The 26,749-nt window shown below is 33.0% G+C and overlaps 1 protein-coding gene across 1 annotated transcript; it reads left to right on the forward strand.

Annotated features, from left to right (window-relative positions):
* Window positions 1-1,621: 1,621 nt before the first annotated feature.
* On the forward strand, window positions 1,622-17,850 carry LOC134254238 (GTPase IMAP family member 4-like). The gene is made up of 5 exons (XM_062736786.1): window positions 1,622-1,811; window positions 2,083-2,145; window positions 3,923-3,973; window positions 5,379-5,450; window positions 16,625-17,850. Exons 1-5 carry the CDS (start codon window positions 1,622-1,624, stop codon window positions 17,848-17,850), a joined length of 1,602 nt encoding a protein of 533 aa, XP_062592770.1.
* Window positions 17,851-26,749: the final 8,899 nt, after the last annotated feature.

Here is a 26,749-nt window from a genome sequence, read left to right on the forward strand (position 1 = left end):
TTTTCTATATATTTCAACAGGAGAATGTCAAAACAGGACCATTTGAAGATACATTTCATTTACCTTTATACTGCATTATAACCACGTAAGCAATTAATTTGATAAAATTTAAAGTTAGAATATTCTACAAATTATAAAGAAGACATCAAAACTCAGGGTATATTTTCTAGTAAGATTTTATGCAGCAGACTTGTAACCTACCATAGGTTAGTGGAGAAAATTTCTAGGGTGAGAAATTACGTACGACTTATCAACTTTACAAAATAATCAGGTGGCAAGGGATAGTTTCGCACTAAAACCGGAGGTTTGATGGGATATTTTATGTAGAAAATGATTAGAATAATTTTTTGACATGTTTGTGGTGAAGCAGAGTGCTTGCTGAAAAACAATGATGTGCAACATGTAGATATTGTTACTATGGCACTTAACATATTCAGAGTTATAAATGCGAAACTAAAACACGTTATCGGTTGAAGAGGAAATTCAGCTGAAAAGCAAGAGCCCTTAGAAGAAGATGTATATCTCAGAGGGAAGGTGAATGACCAAACATCAATTGGTTAATTTTCGTTAGGGCATAAATTGATTTACAGATTACATAATACTGCATGGATGTTTTGTCCTGCTCGCTTGGGCCTGAGTGTGGGCTGTATGGTTGCGACTTACGCCAAAACTCTCTGAAAAACAAGTCAAAATCTGGGTATTCCCAGGGTGTATTCTATTTACATGTCCATGCTACTAGGCACATTTTATGTAATTTGTTGACATAATTTGTGAGTCATGGGCATATGTAGTGTAACTAATTATAGCATGGAAAACGGTTTTTATGTACATTTTATTGATCGCATGGATATGTGTATCCCCTCAGCACAAGTTGAGCATAAAAAACTGCTGCCACCTTCAAAAAAAAAAAAAAAAAAAAAAACAAAAAACAAAAAATTTCAGAAATATGTCATTTAGTCTTATTCTTCTCTAAATAAGTTTATTAATGTATTACAAAATATATTTATTTTAGTTGACTAATATTTATTTAGGTAGAGACCATAAACAAGCGGGTTAAAAAAAGAGTCATTGTCCAAAGGTATCAGTCCAAAAAAACCTCACTTATCCAAGAAATCGTTGTGCTTTTATTCTTTTTTTTCAAATTAAACCCATTTTACTATAGATGATTTCATAATCCCCTTCACCCCTTCCTAAATTTATCTTCTTTAATGTGATATAAATTGAATTTTTCAATTTAATTTTATTAAAGAATATATATTTTTCTTTAGAATGATAACAAAACAGATATCTTTTTGCATATTTAATGAAAGAAGTCTAAAATATGCACATTTTCATGTAATTATTGGAATCTACTAAGCATCTGAAATTTACTAACAAATGCCAAATAATGACAGGATGATCACCTTTAATATTCAGGAGAATCAAATGCATGTATTTGATCATTCAGAAAAGTTGAAATTAAATGTAATTAAAAAAAGCTTGCCTACTGGTAGCGGGTAAATTACGGTCTCAGGCGTTGATCTACATGAACTTTGAGTGCCCACGAGAGTTCTATTTTTTATAGGTAGTCGATGTCTCAAATACGTATTATCGTTATTCTTTGCTTTGCAGTTGGTACAACATGGAGAAAGAAACTATTGAACGTTTCCTAGAAGAATTGGATTTAAAAAATGATATCGAAACTTTTAGAAGGAAACTTATTGACTTTGAAGCATTGGAACTAATGGATGATAGAGACTTCCAGAAAATTGGAATTTCCATTGGAAAGAGGATAAAAATCATAAAAGAATTACAACGGAGGAAAATGAAGAGTTGTTCTTCTTTTTTCTCTTAATTTTCTTTCTCTTTCTCTCTCTGAATTTAAGAATTATTTGATTTTTCAACAGATACGTTTCACACTTTTTTATTCTTTTACTTTTAAGCACGAGAATGCGACCGAATAGACAAAAAATCGATTTTTGAAGCAGCGGTTTTGGAAAAACGTAATTTTTGAAATTATATTTATTTTTCACATTAATGAGAGACTAAAAGATGCAATTGTTCAAACAGTTAGTACAGTCATGTATTATTCTTCATTTTTAGCCCACGAGAAAGCGTTTGGGACTAGACCCCATACAGCTTTAGGAGCAACATGGAAGAAGCAAGGTTTTGGAAAAAAAATTCAGAAACCTTTGTTCATTGATTTTAAAATGAAATGCAATATTTAAAGGCATTAAAATAAAGCTTGAAAAAGGACAAGATAATGACTATATATATTTTTAATAGAATGCCTATTTTTTATATTTAAGAAAAAAAAAACATAAGTATGAAGGTTTAGATAAAAAACAACATCAAATATTATATTGATTACTTAAGTTGAATATCCCTCTGCTCCAAATTTCACCATGCATTTTTTAAAATGCCAAACATTGTTTTTCATCCAATATTCTAGCATAAGTTCAAATGAAAAATAGTTTGAAGTATGAAACGTTGCTTACTTTTACAGAAAAGAATATTTTGTTGAAACATGATGTGTGGAAAATTTGATATGGTAATTGGAAATATCAAAAAAATCTTTATCTTACAATAAAATAAAACAATGTTTAATATTATACCTATCTAATTTTGATCAAAAACATAATGAAGCGTTGGTTTTTAAAATCAGGATATCAAGTTATTTTCAATGCTTGTAAAATAGTATTCATCCATCAACAGGACTTATCTTTCCATGATCGTCCTTGGAAATATATTTCGGACACAGAATACTAATTATTTTGCTTTACATTTCTTTATAATATAAAAATAATTTTAACAATTTCACCGGCTTAACTTACGTAAAACTGGGCATATAGTAAGACCAATTCAAATCCAATAAAATATTAAGCTCTCGGGTGCTTTTTCACTAAAGCTTTGAGGAAAGAGTAAATTAAGGCCTCATTACACCCTGCCTACTACGAAATTTAAAGTAAAATTTCCCATTATTATCAATTTTCAAAATTCAGGCCCTCTCCATTCCATTTATGCCCAAGAATAACCACATTCAACTCCATAAACACCTCAATAAACCTCAATTTTGAAACTGGCTCTACTTGCATGGTCAATGAAATGGAGGTTAAATGAGTATCCTTTTACCTTTTTAGTGAAACGAGATATCAATTACATGTTTCTAAACAATTCTGCATCTAAAAATTATGAAAAATTAAGACATACTTTTAGACATAGAAATATCCTAATTTTCAAAGTCAAGAGGAACTTAGCTTACGTGTAGTATAAATGTTTTAGGTAAACTATTTTGGATAATTAATGAAAATATTGGCAATGGAAACCAGAGATCTATATCTGTACATTAGATTTCATATGTCTATTAAAGAACTTGTATAGTCTGACAAGACAATCGATTAAAGAAGAAGGTATGGTTTCCATACAAATTTTGCCCTGTGATTTTATAAAAAAGGAAACTGGTGTAGAAGTTGAAAACTCATACTTCTTAAATAATTGAAATTCAATGCAGAAAAATCATACGAGTCACTTTTCTCACATGTGTTTTTAAATGTTAATTATGACGTCAAAAACATGTGCATTTTCCCGTATTTTTAAAAAAAATTGCAGAAGACACCAATTTTCAATGACATTTCCTAACATAGTCCACAGGCATCGCCCACAAAGATCTTGATATGTGTGATTTGTTATTCAATTTTGCACAAAATATCAAAAAATTAACGTGGGCGACGGCTGTGGACACTGTTTTCTAAAGGAAAATCACCCTTGATATGTGCCATTTTGAGGCTTTTTCTGTCGAAAATAGAGAAATGCCTCACATCAATGACGTCATATTTGCAGAATGGTAAACCATCATGCCATATTCTTTCCTGATTTATCAAAGTCATTTATTTAACTAATGTTTGAGCCAGTTTCAAAATTTTTTGATGCATTACATTTTTAGGACGCAATAATGCTAAAACCATACCTTCTTCTTTCATGGAAAATGACTTCAGTAAGTTATAACTCTTATCAGAGGGATGTTACACCTTAAGTTATCTTAAAGGGTTTAAAGGGTAATTTTGAATAAAATTCTATATTTGGTATAATTTTCACGATATTCAATTTTATTTCAGAGAAAGGTAAAAGAAGATAATGGTTATGAAGTCTTAGGAGCCGAAGCATAACAAACCCAAAATCAAACAAACAAAAAAACACAAAAAAAGAAAAAAGAAAAAAAAAAGAAAAGAAACAAGAAAAACATCAATTAAGATTGATCAATTCCATTTTATGTGTAAAGAAAAATATATTTAATCCTTATCTTAAGTATCTTTAACTTCTAAAGCGTTTGCAAATGAAATGAATTATTTAATTTTTTTTATTAAAATTATAATTTATTTTTTTAAACAATGCGTTGAATATGAGATAATTTAAACAGGCGAGGTAAAGTTACTCGGGTTAAAAGGGTTACTAAACACTTAACCACTCTCTACAAGTCAGTATATTAGAGAAAAACGAGCAGGTTTGTATACTTTTTCTTTTGTACATATATGTATATTTGTGTCGAGGATGGAGGGTCGGGAATGAGTTGGGTGAATGTGTCTACTTTAAGTTTTGGTAAAGTCTAAAATAAGTTCGAGAGAAGTCATGCTCATCAACTTTGATGTATTAATGGATGTTTCATTTCTGATAAATACAGTACCGACCAGACACAACCTTGAACCAAGGCAGTCCCATGCTGCTTATACCATTTATTAAGTTATTCTTGTAGAAAATAGTAATTTAAGTGTAATATTCTAAATGAAGAAATAAATGAGGAAAGGTATATCAATCACATAAAATAAATACAATTATTTTGATGAAAGGGTAATAAACTACATAAATATAAAGTATTCCTATTATTATTCACTGGGGAAATCATTTTTTTTTCAATAAATATTATTTCTGTTTAGAAATGACTGTCAAATACATGAAAGAATCATAGACATTTGATGAAAGTACCCAGAATCAATTTCAACTGCCTTTTATGAATATTTTGTTTTTTGGCAATCTCATGTCTGAGTAAACCACGCCCATTAAATTTATAAACCCGGCCCAGTTGGACTACTGGGACCACAGGTACTGCTGGGATCGCAATGTGACTACTGTAGGACTCCTTTAGGACCGCTCTAGGAAAGCTTTAGCAGCCCCAGAAAGCTCTGGGACAGGTCTGTGTCATGTTGGGTCTGGTTAGTACTGTATTTTATAAAAATTATGAACCTATTGTAAAAATTTATTATGGAGATTTATTTTACTTATTTTAATATTGAAGATTTTGGATCTCTTATTTATCTAAAGAATTGGATTTCGATGGTAATTTATTACAAATCGTTTAATCATTCATATTTCATTTTTATATTTGGAAAATAAAACTATTCCAGAACAATATAGTGAAATAGCTACACCCATGAGAACCTGTTGGTACGAAAAGGAATCTCAAAAGACGAAAACAGGTAAGTAATTACATGTATAGGTTATAACTGTTTAATGTCGGTCGATTATTATGTTATTCATTTGTACTGCCTTTAGCTATTCTTTTCCTGATAGCTCAGTTTATTGAAGTCAAGAGACATATATTTCATAGACAATATTTACAATCACATTTTTAAAACACATGTCATGTAATAATGAAATAAACATGTAACGTACATGTACAAAACATAGAATATGTTCGATTATTTATAAATTTGTTAAAGACACTGTTCCTGATGTACTTGCTAATTGAGTTATTGAAGCTCATGTGATACCCCCCCCCCCCCCCCCCCCCCCCCGAAGTGAAAATTAAAAATTCTTAATATCTTGAATGGCTCTCCCGCGCATCTGTCATGAGCATTATTTCTCCTTTGTATGGAATTCATCAAATTGTTTATCCTTCAAAACCTGGCTATATTGGGCACGGGTAGCCACGCCATAAAAATTAGTCGTCATCAAATTGCATGTGTTTTGGTCTTTTAAGTGTTTCCCCTACTCGACGTCATACATTTTACGGTTGAGTAATTCTGAACACTGATTTTGGTTTATAATAACCATGTTTTTGATCTGACAAATTTTCGTTATTTTCGGGCATGCGGTTAATTTCTTTTGTATATTATGCACCCTCCCGTTTCTTTTTCCTTTCAGTATATTAACATTTGCAAATATCTTTCTTAGATGAACCTATTGAAGAGAAAATACGTTCAATTTTGTGTGAAAATCATTTGGGGATCAGATATCATAGCGCCATCCGATCACAGAGCGATGTGATATTTTGACCAAACAGCTTCTAGGTTATTGCGAATCACTATATAGCGATACGTTGGCCCGCTTGTGTACAAATACAACTTTAGTCGAAATGTATATGTTTCAAATGTAAATATAAGTTACAAACAACAATGTTAAAAATTTCACTGGGGAATGAACTTTTAACTGGAACGTTATCCAATCTACTGAGAGCCCTTCGGGCTTCACAGGATTTGATCACTTGACCAACTTAAAGTTCATTTCCAAGAGAACTTTTTAGCATTTTTTTTTTATTTCTTAAATAGAATTGAAGGGGTTAAAAGTCCCTTTTCTTGTATATTTTACGTAATATCATTAACTTTAATAAACTTTAACTTCATTCTTAACAGATAAGAGGTTTTTCAACATTTATTTTAAAGTGTGTGAAAAGGGAGTTGTCATTTTGTCTGTTTAGAACATTTGAGATCGTTTTTCCGCTATTTGGAGAGGCCAAAGAATTTGCGATTTAGGAATGGAGGCCTGCAAGGCGAGGATAATCCTACCCTTTGAGGAAAGACATTTCGCAATTCTCAAAATTCAAGAAAAGTTAATATTTTTTTCAAATAGTCTGGCCCTGATTCTTAAAAAGAAGGCTAGAAATAACCTCTAACCGTACGGCAAATAACTATTATTTGGTCCAGCATAGTTTTTTAACCTATTCGAGTATGCTGAATCCGAAAAAAAATATGCCGGCCTTCATGAAAATGGCGTTATAGAGGTCAAAATGGCGATTCAAAATGGCGGACATCAAATTTTTCGAATTTTTCTTAATATCGTTCAAAATTGAGAAATATTGAGTAAATATCTAACTAAGTGTAATAACACTATAAAAATATGATGGGATGTCAAAGTTATTCGTTAAAATCAGTTTTAGTCAAATTTATTCGTTTCTACACTTAATTCGAACTTTCTCTGATTTTTTGGTCTATTTTTTCTGTATTCTTCTTTGTTTATGATGTTTTACATTAGCAAATATCCATACTCTGCAGATTTGTTGTTTTCCCTCTACATCTCGCTATTGTACAATTGAATGATAATGCAGCTGTAAGTTAAAAGTTGAAATGTCGATTCAAAATGGCGGACATTTATTTTTTTCTTCAAACTATTTAATTCTTAATGTCGTTTAAATAGGAGAGAGAATTTGTGAATATCTTCCTGAGCGTAGTGCAGCTATGTAAAATGACAATAGAACACTAATTTGATCCATTTAAATCGAAAACTCTGGTCGTTTGAGTTTGAAATGTGTTAATTAGCTCAAAATGGCAGTTCAAATGATGTCTTATACATTCAAATTTACTTCTGGTACTTTTTGCAAAATAAAAATTACAGTTTTTTTAATTCATAAAATTATGTAAAAGTATGCGGTGAAAGTTGGAGGATATTTTTGTTAATGACTTAGGATTTTTCTAACACTGATTTTTGTTTAATTACTTCTATTGTTAAAATAAATTTTTGACAATTCCGAGAACATTTTTCCTATTAACTGTCTCACCATGCTTCTTCATATAAAAAGTTAATGATATCGTACAATAATTGCTGTTTTAAAGACAATTTAAAAAATGAAAGCTACCCCAAGAGCAGTATTCCCAGAGCATTAAGGCGAGTGAACATTTAGCTGTTTGAAATTCTAGATGGATATGGAAATAACGAACAGTATTCAATCTAAACGTCCATTAAACAAATATACAAAATAAGAGCAGAGCAAACACGAACCTCCAAAACATCAGAGGTGGGATAAGGTGCCATGGAGGAGTTAGCATCCCCTGCCGACCGGTCACACCCGCCGTGTGCTCGTTGTCATATTCAGGAAATAACGGAAAAAATCCGTGGTCAATTCAGTGTATAAATAATGGACTAACAATTGGTATGAAAAACGTCAGTCAGCATTTCATTCAATGATAAATTGTATTTGCTGACAAGGTCATTGTATCGACCATAGAATTTACGAAATGATGACTTTAAACGAGACTGTTGATATTCTTGTTTCACCAACTTGCTTGTCAATAATTAACCTCGTTTAAGAAATTGTTCATACGTAGAGCATGCTCTTGCATATCAAATCAACTGAGATATAAATACTCCGTATGCAGGTGATGAAGGTATATTGCTGCATAAGTAAGGGAAGTTGACGATAGAAAAGTTAAAGTCATTACGTTTATCATATAGCTTGGTTTTTAGATTACCATAAGTGTCTTTTTCAAGTAAAATACCCAAGTATGAAGCAGAAGTGTAGGACTCTGTGGTATCTTTTATCTCAAGCTCACCAGGATATATCGTGTCGACGTAGGAATGGAAATTATCATTATTAATTGACAATACGTCGTCGATATATCTAAATGTGGAGTTGAAAGCCACAGCAAGTGTTTTCTTCTTTTCACGTAAAAGATTTTGCATAAATTCTGCTTCATATGAATATAAAAATAAGTCTGCTAATAACGGAGCGCAATTTGTACCCATGGGAATTCGAATACAGTAGATTGTTGGAATACCTGGTCTCCAAAAACCACATAGATATTGTTAATCAGAAACTCAAACATCTTCTTGATGTCAACTTCAGAGTACTTATGTGTGCAATCAGAATCTGTTTTAACAAAATAATTTTTCAAATGACCAATGACGAGGTAAGTAAACTTACGAGTTTCATTTCTGTTGAAGAAGCAGCTGTCAATGATATCAAAAAGCCTGGATTTTAATTTGTCGTGGGGAATTGTTGTGTATAAAGTTGAAAAGTCGTAAGTTTTTATGCTGTTGATTTTTGTAAAGTCTTGTGATTTCAAATTGTCCAAAAGTTCTTTAGAACATCTGATTTACACCACTTCTTGAATATATAGTTGTACAGTACTCTTGAAGTTTTTCCTTCACTACTGTCAATATTACGAGTAACGAAAGAGGCTTGGTTGAACATTTACTGGAACCTGCAGATCTATTTTAATCTGGTATAGAAAAAAATACATGTTTATGTTCATGTGGAAGGTCTAGTGCAACATTACAAAGTATGATTTTTAAAATGATTGACCACGACCAATTAGAGGGCTAGTTATTGTTAATCATATAAATCTGAATATATTATAATATCCAAATATAAACATATTTATTAAGAATTATCAGCATAATATACGTAAACCATAAATTTTCTTGATTGTCCAGCTCTGAAACTGTGTCCATACATTTGCATTTTGTTATTCTCTGTCAAAAATTCAACAGCATTCTCAAATATTTCATGCTGTGGACGGATAATTTTGTATTGAAAAATGTATATAAATTTAAAAATTTGGAAATTTACAAAATCTTTAAGAAGAAAATGTTTGTGTTCAATCCCCCTCTACACTTACATACCTTACACTATCCTAACAAAGACGTGTGAATCAAGTTGCCTTGTCAAGTCAAGTGTTCAAAAAAAGAAAAAAAGAAGAGTCGACTAGATCAAAATCAAGAATGGCTTACGCCTCTTGTTACGAAAGCTTGTAAGTGATGGGAGTCACGAGGAATCTGCAGGCGCCCTTAAATTGCATAATATTACGACTTTTCTCACCACAATATGCACACAATGTGATTCCAGATGATAAAGTTTGAGAATTTTATTGCGTATAGAATAACCTTTCTATCCTAAAAGACAACAAATCTATATGTGCCAAGAGGCTTAAGCCATTCTTGATTTTGATCTAGTCGACTCTTCTTTTTTTTCTTTTTTTGAACACTTCAAGAACTTGACAAGGCAACTTGATCCACATGTCTTTGTTAGGATAGTGTAAGGTGTGTAAGTGTAGAGGGGGATTGAACACAAACATTTTCTTCTTAAAGATTTTGTAAATTTCAAAATTTCTAAATTTATATATCTATTATATACGTCATATTAGTGGTCGGCAGGGGATGCTCACTCCTCCATGGCACCTGATCCCACCTCTGATGTTTCGAAGGTCCGTGTTTGCTCTGCTCTTATTTTGTATATTTGTTTAATGGACGTTGAGATTGAATACTGTTCGTTATTTCCATATCCTTCATTAAGTAATATTTGATGGTGTGCCGAGCGATGTTGAGGTAGAAGTGCGAGTTCATATTGACAGGACGCAGGGGTGATTTTAATTTGACAGCACACCACAGTTAAGGTTATAAAAAAGAGGCGGAGCCTAATTTGTACGGGAACACTTGACTATGACATCATACACAAGATACGTCATGCAACTTTTCTTTAAAGTACCACAAAATCAGTTTATCTGCTAAATAATCCAGTACAAAATCATCAAACTACATAAAAACTTACTACAGCGTGTTGTTTTGTCTTTAGTTAAATCCCACATAACAAATTATAAAGTCCCTTATCACAATACACTTGTCAATATGACATCATTTCTTACAACGTGACGTAGTTTGTATGCAGTGAGAGACAGCTCAAATACATATTTTCTCAACAAAATATGTATTCTCTAATTGAATAAAATATTATTTACAGATATTTTATGGACCAATGACATGAATTTAATGTCTTCTTCACTATTTTATTAATATATTCCCTGTACATTGTACGTATTGAATTGACACTGCCATATATTTGAAGGCAAGTACATCGGAGGGTTATGAAGGGGGTCTTAATAAATCGATTTAGTGCAAGGGTATACATTCTATGGTACATGTAAGCTTTCACATTTCCACTATAAAACAATTAAGGTATCTTAAAAGTGCTGCAATCCTGATGAAATCTTGAAAACAATTTAATTATATCGATATTTCATGCCGATGGCCGGCAAAAAATATAACATTCGGTCATACAGATATAATTTTAACAATGAAATAGCAAAATTTAGACAGGATCGCAGCACGTTTTAGAAACTACAATGCGTGTTGAAAAGATTTGTAGGGTTGAATCCACACTTTTCAGAAGTTATGTCTCTTGGCCGCCATCTTAGGGGATAAACACAGAGAATCCTCACAGTAGCCTTCAGGTTTGTAACTTCCTCATTTGACTTTTAAAACGTTCGGCCTTTTGTATACTGATTGGCCCAAGATGGAGCTACCCACACTTTGAAAAGAAAAAAAATTAAAACACAATGAATGTATAAGAGCACTCCCAAATGTTTGGTAGCATGAAGAGGAGAAATGACGTTTCTTTCCCCATTGACCTTTTGGTTGACCCCGCTAAGAGACGCAACTTTTGCAAAGTGTTGATTGGTCTAAACTTAACTTGGAAATTTAACTTGGTTATGCCCTTGCACTAGTGATATTTATATGTAACATCAATACTTCAAGTCAATGTGCTAAAATAGCGTGAATGCTGCATCACGTGACTAGTTTAAATATAAAATATACTCGTCCTCGATATGTAGTTATTAATCATAGTTACAATTATCCGATATAAATAATGTTCTAAAAATAAACGCCATCTGAATTACGAATATATTTTTAAATACAAAATTTAGTCCTTATTTCCATTGCGCACCTTAATTGTACTGCGGGAGGCTCAAAGGCTCTGGAACACGGTCAATTACGAAAGAGAAATTTGGAAACTCTTAAGTCCAGTTTGTTTTAACTATTTCCCGAAGAAAAGAATCTTTTCAAGTATTCTTTGTTTGTTCATATTCAATGGACTAATCAATAAACTATATATATACTACATATATAAAAGAAACACTGTGACATAATTTTTTTTCCGCAAAAGGACTCAGAATTAAGCAGTATCTACGAAATTTGATTGTATAAACTGTCATTTTGAATCGACATTTTGAGATAATTAACACATTTCAAATTTAAACGACTAAATTTTTCGATTAAAAGTGATCAGATTAGTGTTCTGCATTTCAGTAAGATGTTCACAAATCCCTCCAAAGTTACCTTTTATATACAATTTTCTCTTGCGGATTATTCTAAGTGGCAAAATTTGCATCATGTAAGTTTCTTACAAAGTTCGATAATCAAAGTATGCCCCTTTGACCAACGTAGACAAAACGATTATGCAAATGTTCAGGCAAAATTAACGAATAACAGGCTTGTACACTATATAAGACTCGAGAATAGCTCACTCATTAGCAATGTCGCATGTCGCATTCACAAATCCTCTCTCCTATGTAAACGACCTTAAAATATAATTTGAAAAAAAAAAATGAATATCCGCCATTTTGAATCACCATTTTGACTTTTAACTCACAGTTGCACTATCATCCAGTTGTAGAATAGTGAGATGCAGTGGAAAAAATACAAATCTGCAGTGTATGAATAATTCCGAATGAAATCCTGAACAAAGCAGAATATAGAAAAATAGACAAAAAAATCAGAGAAAATTTGAATTAAGCGAGAAACGACTAAATTTTCTGAGTTAAACTAATAATGTTGGCATTCTTGTGTCTTTTTTATACTTGTATTATACTCAGTGAGATACTAACACATTATTTCTCCTTTTTGGACGATATTTAGATAAAATTAATGTCCGCCATTTCGAATCGCCATTTTGACCTCAATAACGCTACTTTCATGAAGGCCAGCATATTTTTCTCGGATTCAGCATACTCAAAATAGGTTAAAAACTATGCTGGACGAAATAATAATTTATTTGTCGTTAGAGAAGTATTTTTCTATAAATCGGACCAGACTAAAAATTATATGGCTTAAATAACCGTTTATATATTTGATTCTGTAAATTGTTGTTTGAATATTTCATTAATAATTTATTTCTCACTTATGTGTTTAAGAGTTGTGAAAAGAAAAAAAGAAAAAAAAGCTTCACGTATGATTCGAACTATCTTCATAGCGCAGGGTTTGGCGCAAGACCGAACGCGTTAAAGCTGAACACGACTCGTAAAAAGGCATACGCCATTTCAATAGCATTATCTACGAAACATCAATACTAGGGTATAGTCGTCGCATTTGTTACACCTGACTGCTTTATTGTCACGGGTATCGGCGTGGAATGGCGACCCGTGTTTGTGCTGGTTATCTTGCATTACATTTGTTTATATTTTTTGCAGTTACGTTTATCTGTGTTGTTTGTATTCTGCACTGACTTATACAACTATAATTGTAAATTCATTTGGTACATGTATCTTATTTTCCTGCATTAGACAAAGTATTACGTTATTATTCTCGCTACCAAGTCCTGTATGGCATACGTCCGTCTTCACCGGTGTCAACTGAGTACACTGAACAGTCTCTAAGTCTTGCCCTAATAGAGAAACACCGACATCTTACAAACGAACGTAACCGAAAACGGGGATCAGTCATTGTAGTCTATTGTATCCATGGCTGGATTATTGAATTCTTCAATTTTATTGGGATTTCGATAGATAAAATCCCCACAAGATACCTCAAATCCACGTCTTGTCGTAGTCGCTACCGTGACGCTACAATACATTTCAAATGCCATTTAAATGAGCAAAGAGGTTCGAGAAGGGAAATGAAAGGAAAAATTTAAAAAATGTCATTCTGTGGCATGTTATAAAAAATAATAGTATTAATAGGGGGTCTTTACGAAGGGCGGTCGGGAAAATAAGGAGTTATGGTCTGAAACTAAATTGCAAAAAAAAAAAACAAAAAAATAAAGAAATTCTTGTTCAAAATACCATATTCGGCGAAAAATAAATCTAATATGGCTTAGATACACAGGTATTATAGCCATATCATAAATCCAGGGGGATGCCCGTTCGTAAGTTGTCGGTTGATAAAGCTTCTTCTTACAAATATGTATCTTAAAAATCTTCATATAATTCTCACGGGTGCTAGTGGACTGGACCCCTACCCTCCACCTTAACATCCAAGTCCCAAAGCTATAATATTTTTTTAATTTCACTGTAAAAGCTCCAAGGCTTCTCGAGATACTGCTCAAAACAGAAGTGTAACAGACGGAGAGAATTATAAGACGAACGGGCAGACTGAAATTAAAATTGATACCTGCAATTAAAAAGTCAAAGGTGATACTATGGGCATGATTTCTTTTTAAATAAAAAGTGAAATTCTATGTATTTTTTGGATTTTTCATATGAAATATTTGTAAATATGAACTAGACGGTTAATTTATGAAAGAAGACAAGTATGACAATCTTGGGACCCGGTATATGTATTTGTATATTGGAGGTGGGTATGGGGAGGTTGTCTGGTCTACAAGCACTTGTGATAAGCATATATGTGCACATACTTTTGAAGGATGTCATAACAACTAAGTGACAAGTACGTTTTCATATTATACACACTTTTAAAAGTCCGTTATCTTTTTGTCGGTATTCTGGAATCAATTTATTTTCTTTTACAACAGGATGGCGAATAAATATTTTTCCTTACAAAAAAGCAAGTTATAATTTCGTTTATACTTTTTAAATGTATATTGGACCTTCGGTCAAAATAACTCTGTGTGTGGTCAAAAGTATAAAGTATATATTCCAATTTTATATTTTTACGATTAATACATGGTTAACAAGCAATGACATAGAAAAGAACTTTACTAAGAAAAATGCACCACCCTACATAAATACATATCTTCAGCTTTTTTTATGATCCACATATATAAAAAGATACACATCATGTACACACGTTCGTATATACATTTAGGAATAGGGTTGAGGGGTTGGGGATAACCCCCCCCCCCCCCCATGAACTAAATAAATAAATAATGTAACATTATAGAAAACTTAAGTACTGTATACTTATGCCCCCTCAATAAAAAATATTTCATTTTGGCTTCCAAAGGAATTGTTTGGTAGTGACTCTAAACTAAGAAGGTTTGGTTGTGGGGTGATATTTTAATAAATTCAAAAAAGAATATCTCTCTTTCTCTCTAGATCTCAATACAAGGCACTTTATAAAGCGCACTACCTATTTACTTGATTGCTCGAATTTATCTTTTAAGCTTTCTCCATATGAATAAGGCGTAAACGTTTAATTACTGACGCATGACAAACATGTTTCCTAACCTGTCTAAAGTATTATGGTGTATTTTTTTTCTATTTGCTCGCTTTTTTAAAACATTGTAAGTGATTACAATAAATTTGACATGAACGATTCTCAATTACAAAGTGGTTTAAACTGCACTATCTGTTCTATTTTAAACATAAACTTATTTCTTCCGATTTTGAAATTTATATGGGTGCAATCACTGGCCCCGAGAAAAGTATTTAGAAACAGGAAGCTAGGGCGAGTTAAGTTCGTTCGTAAGATGTCGGTGTTTCTCTATTTATAGGGGTCTGCAAGGTAACGAGACTCGAGAACAAAAATGGCAAACACATTGCTATTATTAATCGTGTTCAGCTTTAACCACTACACTACGAAGAATATATGTGTTATCGAAGTCTGTCAGTGTGATTCAAATAAACGGGTTTGGTACTGAAACCAATATTTTTTTTCAGAAATATTCCATTTTCATAAAGAATATGGACTCAGACTCCATTATTTGACAAACAGATTAATTCCCATTTACATTAATAGAGACTTGAGCAATCATATTCAAAGATGATTTTTATGGCTCTAGTAAGCGCATTTCCCACTAAGTATATGCTTAAATATCAACTTTGAAAAAGACTTTATCGAATAATAAGTCGTTCAGTTAAATAAAATGATGAAGTGTTTTAAGATGACATCACTGAGAACATGATTTCAGAAAAATTTAACAATTAAAAAAAATTAATGTCTCAGAATTGGAGACTGTCCACGCCTTGTACGCCCTCTTATTTTTACACTATACGTGATGTCTAATTTAGCCTGCAGGAAACAGTTCTGATAGATGTAGTAAGAATATAAAGTCCCCGAAACCTGTATGATGCGTGAAACTGTCCCATGCCCCTGTGCTAAAACAGTGCCAAGTAACTTTTAATGCAATATTTCATTAAAAAAAGGACTGGTTACTTTGAGAATACTTTCTGCACGATGGTTTGATTCACGTAGATTGCTCAGTCTTTATAAAAGATGGTCTTGCTATTATAGGACGGAGTTTTAAATCCGAAGGAAATGGAATTCTCAGATATATACTCACCGTCAATAGAAACGCAACACCCTAATTTTAGGGGTGAAAATTATATACAGGATATAACTATGTACCAAAAAAAGTTAAGACATCTTTTACTTTGCCAAATCAGTTATTTAACGGTTGAATGATTTTTATTTCATTACCGGAAGTTGATTTTTAGCTCCCATTTTAATAAAATTATTGACTATATTTTGGGTTTTCAAGGTTTTGTACCTGTTAATTATAAGTCTTTTCTATTGACGGTGAGTATATATTTTCGCGTTTTATAATGCATTTACTGCCCATACCTAAGTTTTACAGAATAATTTGGGTAGCTTTTGAATTCATTCCTTAGCTTATTATTTCATAGAATAATAATTCATTTAGACCCTTAATAATGTTTCATGATTTTGATAATATTTATTCAAATTTTTCATTTCTTTATTTAAGTCACGAGCCACTATAGGAATTCTGACGAAGATTGGTTGAACAAGGAGATACGATTAGTATTAATCGGTAAAACAGGAAGTGGTAAAAGTGCCACAGGAAACTCTATTTTAGGAGAAAAGTTATTTGAATCAAGTGTGTCTGGATCATCCATCACAAGAAAATGTTCGAAAAGAATGAGAGTTCGATTCAACAAAAAAATCTTAATTGTGGACACCCCTGGCGTTTTTGACACACAACAGTCAAATAAAAAAGTTCAGGAAGAAATTGTAAAATGTATAAGCATCACATCACCTGGACCTCATGCTTTCATTTTGGTCATGAATCTTTCAAGATACACCGAAGAAGAACATAAATGTGTCATGCATTTTGTCGAACAGTTTGGCGAAAATATCTTCAAATATTTCATCGTGCTTTTCACTAGAAAGGATGACTTGGATGAAGAAGGACGCACTTTAGCCCAACATATTGAGACAGTTCCCAAAAATCTTAAATCTTTTATTGAGAGATGTGATGGAAGAGTCATTGCATTCAATAACAAACTCAAAGGGATGGACTCAGACGGACAGGTTTTAGAGCTTTTGTCAATGATTTCGAAGAACATAGAAAACAATAAAGGCAAATGGTATACCAATAAAATGTATCTGGAGGCTGAAAGAATTATTAAGAAAAAAGAAGATGAAGAATTGAAAAAGGCAGCAGAGAAGCAAAAAAGGGAATTTCAAGCTATTGAAAAAAGATTAGATGAAAAGTACAAAGTAAGACTTGCAAAGCAGGAGGAAATCCGTTGGAATACTCAACAGCAGTATGATAGACTGTTTTGGAGTCATAAACAGACTAAAGATGAGACTTACTCACTGGAGAAGCAAGTAGATAATTTAAGAACCCAGATTAATCAGTCGAACGTGCGTACGGCACAAAATTGGGAATCTCATCAAGCGAAATTGGAGGAGGTCCGCCAAATTAGAGAAATGAACCAAAGGCTTGAGAGGGAAGCTCAAGTCCAAGCTGAAAGACTCAGAGAAATGGAAGAGGAAAAGAAAAGGAGGGAAAGGGAAACCAGGGAAAAACTAAGGCGGATTGAGGAAGAAAAGCGAGAGGCAGAAAGATTAGCTCGTTTGAGAGTTGAAAGGGAAAGGGAGAGGATTCGGGATAGCATCAGAGAAGATGTCGAAAAGGAAAAGGGTTTTTTTGAAGAACTGTTTGATAATATTTGTACTATTCTTTAAAAGAAGATGGTTTTAACTTTGTATTAAACAATTTGTCAATATTACTTAGGATGATGCGTGTAAAAAACTAACTGTGGAATGTTTAAGCAAGAATGCATTCACGAAGACTTCAATTCCCTGTGAATGTTACAAATACGTTAAGCAGGGTTTGTTGTTGATTTATTTGTTTTGTTTCAAGTACATTGATGATTTGATAAAATGTTGAAACAAAATTGAGAAATATTGTTATTTATTAAATGAAGGATATGGAAATAACGAACAGTATTCAATCTCAAAGTCCATTAAACAAATATACAAAATAAGAGCAGAGCAAACACGGACCTCCGAAACATCAGAGGTGGGATCAGGTGCCATGGAGGAGTGAGCATCCCCTGCCGACCGGTCACACCCGCCGTGTGCTCGTTGTCATAATCAGGAAATAACGGAAAAAATCCGTGGTCAATTCAGTGTATAAATAATGGACTAACAATTGGTATGAAAAACGTCAGTCAGCATTTCATTCAATGATAAATTGTATTTGCTGACAAGGTCATTGTATCGACCATAGAATTTACGAAATGATGACTTTAAACGAGACTGTTGATATTCTTGTTTCATCAACTTGCTTGTCAATAATTTACCTCGTTTAAGAAATTGTTCATACGTAGAGCATGCTCTTGCGTATCGAATCAATTGAGATATAAATACTCCGTATGCAGGTGATGAAGGTATATTGCTGCATAAGTAAGGGAAGTTGACGATAGAAAAGTTAAAGTCATCACGTTTATCATATAGCTTGGTTGTTAGATTACCATTAGTGTCTCTTTCAAGTAAAATATCCAAGTATGAAGCAGAAGTGTCGGACTCTGTGGTATCTTTTATCTCAAGCTCACCAGAATATATCGTGTCGACGTAGGAATGGAAATTATCATTATTAATTGACAATACGTCGCCGATATATCTAAATGTCGAGTTGAAGGCCACAGCAAGTGTTTTCTTCTTATCACGTAAAAGATTTTGCATAGATTCTGCTTCATATGAATATAAAAATAAGTCTGCTAATAACGGAGCGCAATTTGTACCCATGGGTATTCCAATAGATTGTTGGAATACCTGGTCTCCAAAAACCACATAGATATTGTCAATCAGAAACTCAAGCATCTTTTTGATGTCAACTTCAGAGTACTTATGTGGGCAATCAGAATCTGTTTTAACAAAATAATTTTTCAAATGACCAATGACGAGGTAAGTAAACTTACGAGTTCCATTTTTGTTGAAGAAGCAGCTGTCAATGATATCAAAAAGCCTGGATTTTAATTTGTCGTGGGGAATATAAACGATAATAATGATCAAGTATTGTCTGCATGCTCAATCGCCATGCTTGATTTCATTGTTTACCTCGAGGCGATGTTTGCCACGCTAAGAAGCCAACCTTTGAAAGTGCTAATGATAAGAATTGGGTAAGAACTACTGCGGTACATGTAGCAACAGTTTAATTAAATTATAATTTGGCAGAACTGTGACGTCATTCTTTTGTTTGAGCGCTCCATTACTGTTCAAAAATCGAGAGTTGCAAATTGCATTGAATTTGTTATGGTCTTATTCTCCTATCCGTGCTTCTACCGAGGAAAGAACATAAAAACATTTACAGAAGCTGATGAAAAACATAGAATAAGGTAAACTTCAGTACACTTTTTTCGCTGTTCTTTCTTTAATATATTACATGTATATATAGATTAAATGCTACTAATACATATAAAAAATTACAATGCATCATGTATATATTCTTTATATCATAAACAAACAATAAAAACAAAAATTCAGAAAGGCGGATTTTATGCGGGTTAATATACACGTAGCGCTCCATTTCTTAAATGTAATTGGCCTAGGCCCATTCGGGGCCTATGCTCCATTACTTTAAAGAAATGGAACACTAGACGTACTCAAGATGGCGGAAATGGCAGGAGGCTAGTCTTGACCAAGGAGAGTAAAAGGGGTAGTATTGTATTTCTGAGTGTTGATAAATAGGCTAGTGTGTATTCTATCTTAAGATGCATCTCTAATTGAAAACAAACTTTGAAGCAGAACATTTGACTATTTTGTGTGATTTTGTGGTGTGAACTTTAATGTACTTGCCGCATGTATAAACATTTGTGACTTCTACTCATGTCGTCAAATTCCAAATCGGTGGGTACAAAACGTAAACACAATAGTCCCTCTGATAGCTCATCTAAAAACTCACGTAGAAGGTTCAGATCTTCATCATTACCAGATTTAAACGAACTTAGTGATCAAACTGGACTTGAAAAAATGAACGGGAAAGATACAATCACCTCCGTCCCAGCCTCTAAAGATCTTTCTCAATGTAATCAAAGTTCATCTGTGAATGCTAATTCTTCTACTGAAAACATTGGGGAGCCAGGTACTGATAAGCAACCCCCTTTTATCCAAACTCAGGGTAAAACTTTCAGTCTTCCAGAGTTAATATTCAACTCTATGAACAGCCAAACTTTTATGGCGCAATTAATACCAGTGCTTGCAGAAGCTATCAAACCCTCCATCGAGTTAGCAGTCCAGTCTGTTTTCTGTTCATTAAATAAAACAATTCAGAACCAAGCTGAAACAATTACAAAACAAAATAAACAAATTGTTGATCTAACAGGGCGTTTAAAAAATTATGAAGAACAAAACACTGATCTACAAAATCAAATCTGGAATCTTGAGGATACAGTAGATGACCTAGAGCAGTACGGAAGGAGAAACTCCTTAAGATTTCACAATTGCCCGGTTCCCGACCAAGGCACGGACACTGATGCTAGAATAATTTCTATATGCAATCAGCACTTATCAATAGAGCTCTCAGAGGATGACATTTTTAGGTCACATCCAATTGGTAAACCCAACGAAGACGGCAATATTCAAATTATATGTCGCTTTAAAAATTGGAAAGTAAAAAATAAAATCTACACAGCGAAACGAATGCTAAAAGGCTCTACTATATTTATCATGTTTATAACCGAAGACCTCACTAAATACAGACAATCAATTGTCAAAGAACTGGCAAGTGCGAAACGTGCTGAAAAAGTGCATTCTTATTGGACAAGCGATGGACGGATATTTACCCAGTTGCAGGAAAAGGGGCGCAAATACATGATACAGTCTATTAGAGATCTGTATGAACTGGCCCCACCACAGTCCTATCCACCAGAGGATGCGATTTCTGAGGAAATGTAAATTCAGTACCCATTAACTATTTAATGGTGTCATCATTTCATCCACAAACTTGAAATCAAAAGTGTTTAAAGCGATTTTAAATTTGGTCTTTTCAAGTTAATAACTACTAATACATATCAGTATGGACTATTTATGATATTTCTTAATTGTTTACCCTAAACTCTCCCATTACAATAACAGTATGTTTACTGTTACTTGGAAAATCTTGTACATCATGTACATAGTACAAATACTTTTATTGTCTTTCAACAATGCTTCTGTCACTACGCGCCATGTTTTGCCTAGTGACACAGAGGTGCCATTTTCCTCACGCTTGTTTACAATTTTTATTTTGTTTCCTTCATTATTGTTCTGTTCTTTTTGTTTTTTGATTTCTTTCTACACAAACTTTTTTTCAACGTTTTTTGCGTTTTTATTTTTAACCAAAGGTCATACAAACAAATTTGCATGTTTACTTATTATATGTCTCCTTGTGGCTGGCTCAAATATTGCTTTATACTCTCTATGTCTTGAAAATGGCTAATTCAATAGAACAATATCGAGCCGCAATCGGACTTTTCTATTGTAAATGTAGATGTACATCAAAATCTCTGCTATTCTACGTATTACGATTTAATGATTTTGTTTATTTTTTTATTGAGTGTCTTCATTATATTTGGAAAAATACCAAATGCTTATTGTCAAAAGGGGCACAAGAAAACATTTTTTTAAATTATGTGTTACAAATTATGTACTTCCTTATTTTGTTGTCAGGCGACATAGAGACAAATCCGGGGCCATCTCAAGGTATACAATCCACACTAGACATTTTTCATTTAAAAGTGAGAAGTATTAGAAACAAGTTTGATAAGTTTCTGAGTATTGTGTCAGATTTCGATATTTTATGTTTCACAGAAACTCATCTTGATGCTAACATTTTAAATGAAGACATTGCTATTGACGGATTTAACTCAATTTTTCGTAAAGATAGAAACTCTCATGGGGGCGGTGTAATTATATATGCATCTGACTCGTTGCGCACTAATAGACGCCTTGATCTTGAACCTGTGAACCTTGAATGTGTATGGGTAGAAATTAGCGATCCTACCTGTAATATCTTGCTCTGTTGTGTTTATCGTCCTCCTAACTCCGATAATTCCTTATGGAAAAAATTCGAATGGTCTCTTGAAAAAGCTGTTGATATATCCGATAGAATTTTAGTCATAGGTGACCTAAATGTAAACTTTTTAAATCTTCAAATCACACATGTAGTCAACGAAATTCTTTAAAAATACTCCTTTCAAAACACAGTATGCGACGCTACTAGAGTCACGAAAAACACGAAATCTCTCATAGATCCAATTCTTGTCAGCGAAAATTTACATGCCGATGTACTGGACTCGGGGACAATAGATGTAGAACAATCTCTCAGCGATCACAAAGGCACATACATATATCTTAAATCACATACAATACAAGCACAATCATATGAAAGGAATATATGGCTATATAAAAATGCAGATTTTGAAACACTGAACACACGCATACGCAATACAGATTGGAATACACTTATTAATGACGCTAAAGATATAGATGAGGCGGAGAGTAATTTCTCAACAAGTTTTTTAAACCATGTTAAAAATTGTATTCCCGAAAAAACAGTAACGATTAGGCCTAAAGATAAACCCTGGTTCGATTCCGCATTACGAAAAACAGTTCGACAGAGAAATCGTGCAAGAGATAAAGCCCACAAAACAAAAAAAGAATCAGATAAGGATAAGTTTAAAAACTACGTAACAAAGTAAATAACATGAAAAAAGTAGCGATGGCAAACTATTACAACAATATAGAAACCAATCTTATCGAAGCAAGTATCAAAAGTTCTAAAATTTATTGGAAATTATTAAAAGATGTTTTTAAAACCAAGGTTAGGTCCGATATTCCACCGCTGCAGGACACTACAGAAAATGGAAATGTACATATTACTTACAGCGATATTGACAAGGTTGAAGCGTTAAACAGCTATTTTGCTTCGATTTCGTCTTCGCATGATGTCGAACCCGAATTACCTGCCTTTTCTTTATTGTGTAACAGTGTTCTTAATAGTATTGAACTAGTTGAGCAGGACATTATTGATATAATTTCTATTCTCCCTGTGAACAAGGCCATAGGACCTGACAATATCAGTCATAAAATGTTAAAAGCTACCATTTTTAGCGTCTCTTATCCTTTATGTATTTTGTTTAACAGATCTTTAAGGGAATGTGTATTTCCTAAACAGTGGAAGGTAGCTAATGTACTTCCTTTATTTAAAAAAGGTGACCCATCTTTATTATCAAATTATAGACCTGTGTCATTATTAAGCTGCGTAGGTAAAATTATGGAGCGAGTTATTTTCAAATATGTTTATAATTATTTTCATTCTAACAATCTTTTTTATAAATATCAGGCTGGTTTTTTATCAGGTCATTCAACGGTTTATCAACTTATTGAGACATATGATTACATAGTTAAAGCTACTGATGAAGGAAAAGACTGTTGTATGGTTTTTTGTGATTTGTCTAAGGCTTTTGATCGGGTGTGGCATAAAGGTCTTCTCTTTAAGCTACAAACATATGGTGTTAGTGATAAGTTATTACTATGGTTTCAAAGTTATTTAGATTTAAGGACACAAAGAGTATTGCATAGGAATACTATTACCCCATTCATACGACGGAAATTTGCTTATATGTGCAAATTTACATATAAGTAAATATACACACGTAAGTAAAAGTTTATTTGCTATGCGTTCAGACAAGATTTATGTACTGTAAGTAAGTTCTTATATTTTCATATAAAATAAGGGGATCCACAGATTCAGGATTGTGGATTTTATAGAAAAAGGTCATTTTTTTACTATTTGGGTAAAAGACTAACTTTTGAATGTTCCTCAAAGAAAATAGGGGGAAATCCTATCCATTTATTTTTTTTTTGGTACAGATAAAAGCGAGCTTTATAACTTTTAGAAAAAAATTTACACAAAAAAGGAAAAGTTAATTAAGATCATTGTTTAAAGTTGGAAAATGCTTTGGCCTCGGTCCTAAAGACTGTAGAAGAGCTGTTGGGTGTAAAGATGGCTGACTACTGGTTGGCATCTTCAGCAGAATAAAGGACGACTTGAAATTTTTTGGTGCTTGGAAATCTACAGTACATCAAGTTTGAGAGGTCATTACAAATTATCTGCTTGAATATTACATTATTTTCCAGGAGAATGGAATGGGCAATTGATTTTTAAAAGAATTCCAACAAAACAAATATGTGAATAGGAAATAAACACGAAACCTAGAAATTCATGGTGGGATCGGGTGCCAAGGAGAACACTTAAAATGCCTGTAACATCAATTTATATGTCAGTAGCTTGCATTGGTTTAAATACAAAAAAAGGTAGAAGAAAGTCAATCTGTAATGGGGCCCGGGCGATTGATGCAATGCCTATTCCTATCACAGCTCCGGAGGTTTGCCAGAAAGGGTGCAAGATGCACATGTTTTTGCAAATTCAAATTTATCTCAGAGGAGACTAGCTGCAGAACTGTAGCCCTCCGAAAAAAATATACAGTGCCACCCATTGAAAAAAATGTACATTTATTGTACACAAAAAAGTGCGCTCTTTCTCGATTTAGTAGTATTTCTCCACGTTTTTCAAACTGTCACATCAATATATTACTAACTGTGTGGTCCTCATATATTCTTTCACTGTTTTCACAGCAAAACATTCCTTAATTGTTGTTTATAGCTCTCCTGGCCCTGAAATTGAGATCATGGAAATTTTCGTTCTTTATACTTCCATTTTTGTTTGCAAGATAATGCGTTCTAACGCACTTTATGCAGATGTCAACTAGAAGAGCATTTGATAGAAATGTAAGGATGTTTTTGAAAGTGAGCTTTTTTGAAATTGAGGTAAGGAACTGGAAGAATTAATCCAAAACCAAGCGCAACTTTTAGTGCGCAATAAATATACAGTTTTTTTCAAAGTATTTCAATATTTTTTTTTTAGAGAGCTACAGTTCTGCAGCTTACAGGAGATAGGATATATAGTGCGGATCCTTGTTTTCAGAGTTGAAAAAGCAATTTGTGGAAAGACCTATGCTAGTGCGTATCCTTTAAAGACTATAAAGCAGTACCTTATCAAAACTTAATTTACTTTTATCTGTCCTTGAAGTACAGCAAAGATGACCACAGAAAATCCATTTTTTCTTTTGCTTTCTTGCCGCCATGTTAACAGACTGATATTATACACTTTACTATGCATAAACAACCCAAACAACACTTAAAATGGAGATTTATGCAATAAACAAAACAAAATACATACATATGTAAATTTGCTGCGTGTTCATACGACAAAATTTACACCCAAGAACTAATAATTTGCGACAACATGTATGCAAAAGTTAATTTGCACCTAGTCCTGACCAGGTGTAAATTTACTCAACTGTGCAGAATTTACATGTGAGCAAATCAGTTCATACGACAAAAATTGCACATGTGAGTAAATTTACATATGAGTAAAATATACTGAGGTATGCAAATCATGTCGTATGAATGGGGTATATGTCTAGTTTTAAATCTTTACATGCTGGAGTCCCCCAGGGGTCTGTATTGGGGCCACTTTTATTCTTGATATATGTCAAAGATGTCGCTGAAAATTTGTCGACTTTAAGCAGATTGTATGCTGATGATAATTCTTTACAGAAATGTTCAGAAAATGTACATGATATTCAATTAGAATTGAATAATGATTTAAATCAACTTGAGCGGTGGTCTAAACAGTGGCTATTGAAATTCAATCCTACGAAAACAAAAGCTGTATTTTTTAGCACTAAGAAAAATGTAGATTTACATTTCTCAAATTTCAAGATTGTGACTTAGATTTTGTATCATCACATAATCACTTAGGTATTCTCTTTTCAAATGACCTCACTTGGTCAGCGTACATTGATTCTATCGTGGCCAATGCATATAAAAAATTAGGTCTACTTAAAAAACTGCAATTCAGGGTCAGTGCTAAAACTTTATCTCTTTTATACTTTTATAAGACCTCAGTTAGAATACGCAACTGAAGTTTGGTGTGGGTGTTCTAGTCAAGATTCCGAAAAATTAGAAAAATTACAACTTGCAGCGGCAAGAATAGTCACTGGGTTAACTTCATTAGCATCGCGAGATTCTCTTTATTTTGAAACTGGTTGGGAACCACTTGCTGTAAGACGAATTTCCAAAGTTAGAACAACTATGTATAAAATATATGATAACATGGTACCCGAGTATCTGAAAGATATATTTCCAAATATTCGATCACATGAATCAAATTATGTAACAAGTCACAAAATTATTGCATCCCTAAGTGTAGATTAAATATATATAAATCATCATTTGTTCCAATAGCAATAATGGAGTGGAACACTTTGTCTCTTGAAACACGACAGTCTACTACTATAAGTTCCTTCAAAAATTGTGTAAACTCTCAGAGAACACCCACCCCATCCTTTTTTACTTTTGGTGATCGTTACTGGGGTGTAATTCATACTAGATTAAGACACAATTGTGTTCTAAATAAAGACTTATTTAGATGTAATATTATTGACAGTCCATTATGCACTTGTGGAAAAATAGAAGACGCATATCATTTCTTTTTCTCTTGTACGAAATACACTGCTCCAAGAAACGAATTGTT

Source organism: Saccostrea cucullata, unplaced genomic scaffold, assembly GCF_032062105.1.
Source record: "Saccostrea cucullata isolate Sc308-1 unplaced genomic scaffold, CSIRO_AGI_Scuc_v1 ctg1845, whole genome shotgun sequence".
Classification (NCBI taxonomy): Eukaryota; Metazoa; Mollusca; class Bivalvia; order Ostreida; family Ostreidae; genus Saccostrea; species Saccostrea cuccullata.